This window comes from Nannobrachium achirus (genome assembly GCF_963921795.1).
Source record: "Nannobrachium achirus genome assembly, chromosome: 6".
Classification (NCBI taxonomy): domain Eukaryota; kingdom Metazoa; phylum Chordata; class Actinopteri; order Myctophiformes; family Myctophidae; genus Nannobrachium; species Nannobrachium achirus.
The window spans coordinates 22,868,886-22,878,183 of record NC_137815.1 but is presented as its reverse complement, the minus strand read 5'-3'; the positions used below and the strand labels follow the sequence as shown (position 1 = coordinate 22,878,183).

The 9,298-nt window shown below is 43.2% G+C and overlaps 1 protein-coding gene across 2 annotated transcripts; it reads right to left on the bottom strand.

Annotated features, from left to right (window-relative positions):
• Positions 1-268: 268 nt before the first annotated feature.
• On the bottom strand, positions 269-8,808 carry ccndbp1 (cyclin D-type binding-protein 1). Of its 2 annotated transcripts, XM_080729092.1 has the most exons (11): positions 8,646-8,808; positions 7,251-7,310; positions 6,167-6,246; positions 5,224-5,305; positions 5,020-5,116; positions 4,703-4,776; positions 4,362-4,438; positions 3,596-3,858; positions 1,566-1,626; positions 1,377-1,423; positions 269-586 (listed from the first exon to the last, which is right to left on the bottom strand). In XM_080729092.1, exons 1-11 carry the CDS (start codon positions 8,743-8,745, stop codon positions 475-477), a joined length of 1,053 nt encoding a protein of 350 aa, XP_080585218.1. In that variant the 5' UTR covers positions 8,746-8,808; the 3' UTR covers positions 269-474. The 2 variants fall into 2 exon arrangements, with proteins under 2 accessions (XP_080585218.1, XP_080585217.1); XM_080729091.1 differs by lacking the exons at positions 7,251-7,310; positions 8,646-8,808 and having other exon boundaries at positions 6,167-6,642.
• Between the last annotated feature and the right edge of the window lie 490 nt (positions 8,809-9,298).

The following is a 9,298-nucleotide window of genomic DNA, read 5'->3' as shown; positions in this document are numbered from 1 at the left end:
GAACCCTGTACAGAAGGCGTCAGCCACTGAATGACGGCCCTGCCGGAGAATGCACTCGCTCTCCCTCTACATCTATTTTAATCATGTCATCGTTGTGCATTGGTATGTTGTATGTTACAACACTGCTAAATAAATATTTCTAAGTCATTATTACTGAAACCTGAGTCAAGGTGTTTTATCTGAATCATTTGAGAGTTTTTGTTTCGGCAAGAAATAATTAAGACTGGAAGTCTGTTCATGAATTAGTAAGGATTTCCACATCAGTATATAACTTGAGAAATACACTTTTATTCACATTCCTCAGCATACCCCACATACAAACACATTTCTACTCCTGTATTAATGCACTTGGCTTGCTTTTGCACATGCGCTCACACACGTGCACACACGTGCACACACACACACACACACACACACACACACACACACACGCACACACGCACACACACACACACACACACACACACACTCTGACTAGCTGTCTGGTTGTTGGATGAGGAGTCTGGTCTTCTGCAGATTGTGGTCGACGGCTCCTTCTAGGAACTGAATCCAGGTCAGCTCTGACTCTCCACACACATGACTGGCCCTGAGACACAGAGAGAGAGAGAGAGACCTTTAACATGACTAGCAACTTGCTTCAAGGTGGCAGGTGAGACCTTTAATCCACTGTCCACTATAAAAGGGAATTATTGGTACCAGTCAATGTCATTTCTTTGTATATTTAAGTTATTTGTCATATCTGCCCCGTGCAATTTTTTCTTTACCAAAGTTTTAAAGGGGAAACAGGAATGTAATGTTATATTTAGTATGTTCCCCCATGACAAAAAGCCCCCACACAATTAAATCACAATCGTTTTTAGGACAATTCATTGTCAACTAAAATGTCATGATCATTAACTCAGTTACTGCCAATTAAATATGCCTTCTTTGGGTTCTCCCTGCCAGCCCTCTCCATAGACTTCCATGTAATTTATAGTGCACAGATCATGCACGCCCATGCACAGATCATGCACCATGTTTGTGCAGGCTGTTCACAGCTTTCAAACAAAAAAAACAGATTGGAAATCCGTTCAGGCATTCTTGAGATAATAGCCATTATGTTTTACATGTTATGTAAGCAAAGATGGCTACCCTGTATGAAAGATGGGGTTGTATGGGGGTGGAACATGCAAAATCGCGATTGAAATCATGTTTACTAGATTTAATGGGGTCCAAAAAAAAAAATTTAAAAAAGAAAAATTAAAAAAATCAAAAAAAAGAATTGCCAGACAATTTAAGTCGTCTGGCAGGGAAGTCCATAGTGAGAAAGTTGATCTGAAAGTCGTTTGGCACTGTATGAGTTAACAGCCGTCCTGTAAACAATCCAGCGCCCTCACCTGGTGATGCCCAGAACCTTCTTCAACACTGATGCCACTTTAGAAGCCTGTGGACAGAAACACATTTCAGGTTGGAGAACACTCGACGGCATCAAGGTTACTATTCTTGAATCTTGTGCAACTGTGTGTGTGTGTGTGTGTGTGTGTGTGTGTGTGCGTGCGTGCGTGCGTGCGTGCTCGTATACATACGTTGTTCTCCACTCCACTGTACTCCATGGGAGGATACAAACTCAGTGCCAGGTCATCAACACTGAAAGAGAGAGAGAGAGAGAATTCACATTGCATTTTTTCCACTAACCAATTAATTAATTCATTTCATTTAATTATATAATTATATTGCTTTAGCGTTGATCAGCTTGTTTTCCTAAACTGTGAGCTGAGAAACGGCTTAAGGCCTCTCCATACTTCGACCGAAATGTTCGGTGAGTTGTGTTTTCCGACGTGCAAATTTCCGAACTCTCGTTCGGTCCAATGCTTTTCAGAAGTCCCGGGGGATATAATTTTATGGTAGAAAAGGACCTTTTGACCGAAAACTGCGGTTTCGGTCAAAGTATGGACAGGCCTTTAGACTGTTATCGGTTTAGATAAGGCTAGTAAGGAGTATCCTGTCTGCACTCACAGCTGGCAACAGAACAGAAGTAAGAGACAGCCTGTGTTTTACAGCCATGATAAACAAGTTGAATAGGGCACTGTTTAATGTTTTACTTTAGACCAGTTTTCGAGTCGATGGCCCGGGGAGAAGTTGGCCTGTCTGTCGGCGTGCCTTGTGCCAAAACTGGTTGGGGGCGGCATAGCTCAGGGGTAGAGAAACCGTCATATAGAGCACGAAGGGTTCCCAGTTCGAATCCGGGCTCCCCCTGAGTTAATGTCGAAGAGTCCTTGAGCAAGACTCTGAACCCCTGGTTGCTCCCGGTGAGCAGGTTGGTGCCTTGCATGGTTTCCTCCGCCATCGGTGTATGAATTAGGGATGGTCCGATCAGGTTTTTTGGAACCGAGCACCGATCACAAAAGTTTGATCACCCGATACCGATCAATCACCGATCCAATCAAGTTATTATTTATATATTATTTATATTTTCTAAATGTTAACACATCGGGTGCCCAGAATTAATCAACGTTTAATTTGCTGGTGCCCATGGCAACCCGCCATTTTACCTACCTTCGAAGTACTGGCGAGAAAAGTAATCCGAGTAAATGTAATCCAAGTATGTCCTGTTTATTTCGCGAAAATCTTTTATTTCAGTCAGGACCGTTTTTTATCAATTCTAAGCCACAGTGTTTGTGTTACGGCCGGTAGAAGAGGCTGCCGTTTTGAGAAAAAAAAGAAAAAAGGAAGAGAATCCGGAGAAAACAGCATTTTTGTGCAGCCGCTAAACAGGAACGAGACAGACAGCACGTCCGGGTGACGTAATTTCGCGCTGCATGTTGGGAAATGGAGTTTGTTTCATCACCGCGGTAGCCAAGTGCAGTAGCTACAGTACAGTATAGTTTACTGTACAACGCGTCGAACGCGTCGTGGGCACACGTAAACATCAAAGAGATTGGCGCGTGGGCACCACGTGGGCACCCGATGTGTTAATGTTTTAACTTTAATTAATTAATTCACTCATGAATTCATTTATATATTTGCCTTATAGTTATTTACCAGCATTACTATGTATTTATTATCATAGCAGTAACTAATTATTCCTTCAGCACTGTGGAAATCAATACCCCAAAATGGCCTCAAGTGGGCATACTGAACGGCTGGTTGATCGGATGCACCGATCGGATCGGAGAATTTACCTTTTGATCTAAACCACCGATTATCGCCGATCACGCTTTGATCGGCCCGATCCGATCCATTGCCGATTGATCGGTAACATCTCTAGTATGAATGGGTGTGTGAATTGGTGAATGTAATGCACAATCTCTGTAAAGCGCCTTGGATAAAGGCGCCACATAAATGCACCATTAACCATTTCCTTTAGAGGGGTCTAAATTGACCCATACAAGTCTGTAACTCTGACATTGTACAAATGGAACCGAATGGACCCCTATATATTTTTAAAGAGAAAACAATAAAAAAATAATAATAATAATAATAAGCGAATATTGGACTTTGGTGAACAACGTCGAATAGTGACTTTGATATTCGAATATTTGGTGAATGCCTAGTGTGTGTGTGTGTGTGTGTGTGTGTGTGTGTGTGCGCGCGCGCACGTGTGTGTGGCACCCACGCAGGACTGATGTCGTTGGTGACATCGGCGAGGTCGTCCAGCTGCTCTATGTTCTGGGCGGTGGTGACGTCACCGTTACTCCTCACCGCCGCCGTCAGCTTCCTCAGACAGGCGGCCGACGCCTTCATCAGGCCCTGGCACGGACCAATGACACGCCGGTCCTGCTCCGACCAATAGGTGTCCTGGTTGTCTCGGGGCTCCGCCCCCTCCTGGATGTCGTCGTCCATGACGTTGCCGAAGGGGTCGTTGACCTCTAGTAGAGCCTGGGGAGGAAGAGTGGCCGTTATTTTTATCGACCAAGACCCATTGGTTTTCTCTAACTGTAGTCCAGTGGTTCTCAACCTGTGGGTCGGGACCCCCAGCAGGGATATTTTGGGGGTTTTCGCACTCAACAATAAACAAACCAACATAATGTTTAAGTAAGTGTATAGAGGGTATCTGTACTTTTCAAAAGTGACAATTTGAATTAAACATTGGTCAAATTGTCAAATATTAGAGGCATTATTATAGCCGATCTACATGCTCACAAAACGCAAGGCGTTGTGAGCATGTAGATCTGCTATTTTCACAATAGAACCGTGTTACACAAAATATAATGCCTCAACTCTTAGTGCTCGTCAGGGTGAGGGGGTCCCCAGTTAAAATATGATTATTTGGGGTTCTCTGCCTGAAAAGGTTGAGAACCACTGCTGTAGTCTACATTTTTAAAAACAGTGAATATATCTTTTCTCTCTTTCTTTCTTTTTTACATACAGTATACACACACCTGTTCAATCTCCTCTATGGCATCTTTGACCACTCCTATGTGAGAAGAAAGGACCAGCAACACTGCTGCCTTGTTATCTGGAGAAAACGAACACACACACACACACACACACACACACACACACACACACACACACACACACACACACACACACACACACACACACACACACACACAAATGTTTATTTGATGGTACCAACAACAGAAGTAGACCCTGGACTAAAGCATATTTAATGTCAACGTAATATTATATTATATACAATGACTTTCATGGAAGAATTAACTAAATAACAACATGTTCTGGTCTGTTGGATGTACGACCTTGTGTTGGATGTACTTACCTTGGGGTAGGTGACCAATGCGGTCACATGCTGACCACACAGTTCCTGTTGTATTCAACTGCTCCTGAGACAGACTGGAGGCAGGCAGGCAGATAGAAAGCAATTTTGAAAACAAAGTTTAAGTGCTTTCCAACTAACTAACACAATGATAAGAGATGAGTAAATTAAAGCATGTCATTCCACCACATGAATTCTGTGTGTGTGTGTGTGTGTGTGTGTGTGTGTGTGTGTGTGTGTGTGTGTGTGTGTGTGTGTGTGTGTGTGTGTGTGTGTGTGTGTGTGTGTGTGTGTGTGTGTGTGTGTGTGTGTGTGTGTACCTCTGTAGGGGTGAACTCAGTATGACCTCTACTAGCTGTATGACTCCCCGCAGTACGTTTACCGTGGCGTTTCTGATCGCTCGGCGCAGACTAATACCTGAAATAAACACAAACGCGCGCGCGTGCGCGTGGAATCAACTTATTGTGATGAACACTGGGTTGTATAGCTACAGATAAGTACTGTATACAGAGCTGTCACTGTACCTTGACTTTTGGGAAGCCAATAGTAAACAGTGGACAAAGTTAGAATGCTCTTCTGAATGGACTCTGACAACCTCTCTCCATCCTGGAGCGAGAGAGAGAGAGAGAGATGGAGGGAGGGAGGAAAGGAAGAGATGGATGTAGGGGGGATGAGGGAGGTAGAGAGAATGAAAACAAGGAAAATTGGACATTTAATTTGAATAGTAATCACTCGTTGCTGAACTCAATGCTCTAGTACTGTACTACAGCGGTATCAAGCCACACTCAGCACAATCAATGATCGAACAATCTGGTGCCAGCCAAAGACAATGGCAAATTGTACTGGATAATTTAACTTGTATTACTAACTGCGATCACAAATTACATTTAAACAATACTACTACTACAACCAGGGTTCCCACACATCTTTACCAATTAATTTTCAAAACTTTTCCAAAACTTTTCCAGGACTATATAACAATAATTCAGCTCAATAACGAGTTGCTTACTCCTATGTGCAATGCCCAAAGACAGGTAGTGTATGCCAGTGGTTCTCAACCTTTTCAGGCCATGACCCCCGAAATAATCATATGTGAACTGGGGACCCCGGCACCCTGACGAGCACTAAGAGTAGAGGAATTTTGTATAACACGGTTTTATTGTGAAAATAGCCGATCTACATGCTCACAGCGAGGCGTTGTGAGCATGTAGATCTGCTATTTTCACAATTTCTGCCTCTAATATTTGACAATTTGGCCAATGTCATTTCAGAGGTATTAACAAAATCAATAACCAAAGACAATGCATAGCTATTCTTCCAGGACCTTCCAGGACCCTTGATCAATTCCAAAACTTTTCCAGTACAGGAAAAATATTTTTCTAATTTCAAAATATTTCCAGGAATTTCATGACCGTGGGAACCCTGTACAACAACAACTAATACTACAATTAATACTGCTGCTCTGACCTCTTGTGACGGCACTGGGGGTTTGGAGAAGGCCAGGCTGAGTTTAGTAGCTTCCTGGGACACAGCCTTCACTGCCTGGTCTGACAACAGAAGAGAGACGTTTACTTTGACGTACACAAGGACATAACACAGACACACAGAGAAAAGGACGAGGCTGTCAGCCGACTGACTAAAATAGAGAAACACAATGACAGGTTGACATTCTATTAAAAAAAAAATCCTATACTTTGCCGACCAAGTAGCGAACATCGCAGATCTACAGCGCATCACAACGCAAAGCACTTGCAAACATTTCGAAAGTGTTTGCAAAAGTTTAAATTGACAATTTTGGACAGTTTTCTCCTACCAGTAAGACTCCCTAATCGGGAGACAAGCGACCGTAGGTCACTTATCTCCACAAATAGGGCAAACATTTTTTCTTCCAAAAACTTCCTGATCCATGTTGATGAGATGAGTGTAGACATACTGTGTAGTGATTTTCGTGATTTGAGGGCCAAAACTGTAGGAGCAGTGGCCAAAAATGTGTTTTAAAAATCGGCCTGTAGGTGGCGCTAGAAGAGGGCCATGTGAGAAATGAGGGGTGGGGTGTCCGCGTTGCCTTGGCGGACGAATAGGTACTGGCCCCGGCTCTCCCGGACGCTCCTAGCCAGAGTTACGGCATTTTATGTGAGCTGCAGTGGCAGGGGGTCCTCCACTGGGGGCGCCACCACTTTTGCATCCGTTCTGGAGCACCAGGAGTGGGTGGTCCCCAGGAATTCCCCGTGAGCAGCTCCGTTGGGGTGGTCATTTGGTAATTTTTGCACATGTGCTCATTTTTTACACTTGGGGGTCGCTCCGGGGGTCCTTGGAGGTTGTAGTTTGGCAGGTAAGGAGTGTGTGTGCAAAATCTGGCATGGATCGGGGCAACGGTTGCGTAGATATGAGCAGGGCAAAAGTGTGACGTGTGACGTGTGTGACGGACAGACGGACACCTCGAGCAGCTTTCTGTAGTAAGTGCGACCTCCGGTCGCAATAATGAAATGCCCAAATTATCAAAGCAAAACCACTGTAATGGTTGATCATGTTGGTAGGAGAACAACTCAACTCAGCGTGTCCCAGAAGTTGGAGAGGTTGAACGCTCCATCAGACTCGTTGGACTCGCCATCTGTGGACAAAGACACACAGAAAACAAAAACACTAGGCATTATATTAAGGACTGTTATGAGAACCACAGTGTTTGAACACTTTAATGGGTCCTATACCTGGATGAGTGGATATACTTTAACAATGAAATCAAGAATCAACATGACAAATAAAAGATAAAAAACTGTTTAAATAGGCTACTATCATGTCATATGCTGCTGCTATGGAGGGAGGGACTAATATACAAAATAACTAAGACAGACAGACAGACAGACAGACAGACAGACAGACAGACAGACAGACAGACAAGACAGGTCTACTACAGATTTGATTCAGCAGCATTGACATATACTTTGACAGCTAGACCAAGGGTCTTCAACAGGGGGTCCTCAGAATTTACTACGGGGGGTCCTCCAAATCTTTGTGTGATAGAAACCTTTTTTATATTAACCACTTGAACCATAGTGTCCTTATTCTGAGAACTTTAGCCAAAAATAGCAGATCTCATCTACAAGCTCACAACCTCGAGCACCAAATCTTTGTGTGATAGAAACCTTTTTTCTACTTTTTTATATTAACCACTTGAACCATAGTGTCCTTATTCTGAGAACTTTAGCCAAAAATAGCAGATCTCATCTACAAGCTCACACCCTCGAGCAGCAAGGCGTTGTGAGCTTGTAGATCGGCTATTTTCGGCAAAGAGGTTTGATGTAGAGGGGAAAAAGAGCAGACTTAAAGGAGCTATATTCAACTTTTTCATTGTAGGGCCGACACTTTGTTTACATCCTAGTCTATAGACTAGAATGTAAACAAAGTGTTGGTCTGACAATGGCCAAAATGATTATTTTATCATTATTTTACGCTTTTTGTGGTCATTTTTGAATAGAAACACATGTATGAAGCTTATTTTTTTATAAAATATTTTCGAAACATTATTTTTATTTTAGCCTCCGTTTTTCAAGAAAAAGTTGACTATAGCTCCTTTAAGGCCTGTCTATACTATAGACAGGCCTTAAGAAGTACAGAGTGAAAGGTCAGGTTTATTACTTGTTGACTGTCACAAATTGACATGAATCCAAAATACACTGATGACTGTGCTGTCAAACAATATGGAATCAAAAGGCAGTGGCTGTTTCATCTCTCTCTCTCTCTCTCTCTCTCTCTCTCAACTAAGCGGTCCTTGGCCTGAAAACGTTGAAGACCCCTGAGCTAGACTACAGCTAAAAAAAAACAGACACACTGACATTTCAGTCCCTGTTAAATGAACTAAAACCTCCATGTTAGTTAGTTAGCAGGTTAGCATTAGCATGCATATGAACGCCATGCTGTTTCTATGTGACTAAACGTATCCTCCTACCTCTGACTGTGTCTCTGATACACTGGATGGAGTTGAGCAGGTTCCTCAGGGGAACACGAACATCTCCACGGATATTCTCATCGTCAGCAGCAGCACTCATCCTCACTGTTAAACCATTAGACACACGATGAGTGTCTGCGTGTTGCTGGATGTTGTTGTTGTGGAACTGTGCGCATTGGGGACCGTTACAGGCGTTACACACTCCAGCTAGTCGGAAGGAAATAAAAGCGACACGTAGGCATTCTTGACTGCGCTACACTGCTGCCATCGTGTGGCCGTCAAAACTGAGGCACTGACATTTGAAAGAGGTTCAAGTTAAAGCTGCTTGAAGCAGTGGTTCTCAAACTTTGACATTTTAAGGTCTCCCATTAACTTGGGAAGTGTTCAAATGGGTCCATTTGGTTCCATGTGTACACTGTCAAACTGTGTGGTAAAACTCAGGCACTGCCATTTGAAAGAGGTTTATGTTAAAGCTGCTTGCTTTTGGAGACCATCTAGGCCTACTGCAGTGGTTCTCAAACTATAACACACTATAATAACACACTTATTAGCCCATGGACCCCCCATTTGTAAAGATGCCAGGGACCCCCACATAAGAGGATATTATTGCAGCTCTCTAGCAGTGATTCTCAACCATTTTAATTTCAAGGACC

Excerpts from the sequence above, each read along its gene's own strand:
- ccndbp1 (XM_080729091.1), bottom strand. The coding sequence starts at position 6,433 with ATGCGCTGTAGATCTGCGATGTTCGCTACTTGGTCGGCAAAGTATAGG. Across the intron at positions 3,859-4,361 it reads CCATAGAGGAGATTGAACAG|GCTCTACTAGAGGTCAACGA; the intron begins GTGTGTGTATAC and ends CTTCCTCCCCAG. Across the intron at positions 1,424-1,565 it reads ACAGTGGAGTGGAGAACAAC|GCTTCTAAAGTGGCATCAGT; the intron begins GTATGTATACGA and ends TTCTGTCCACAG.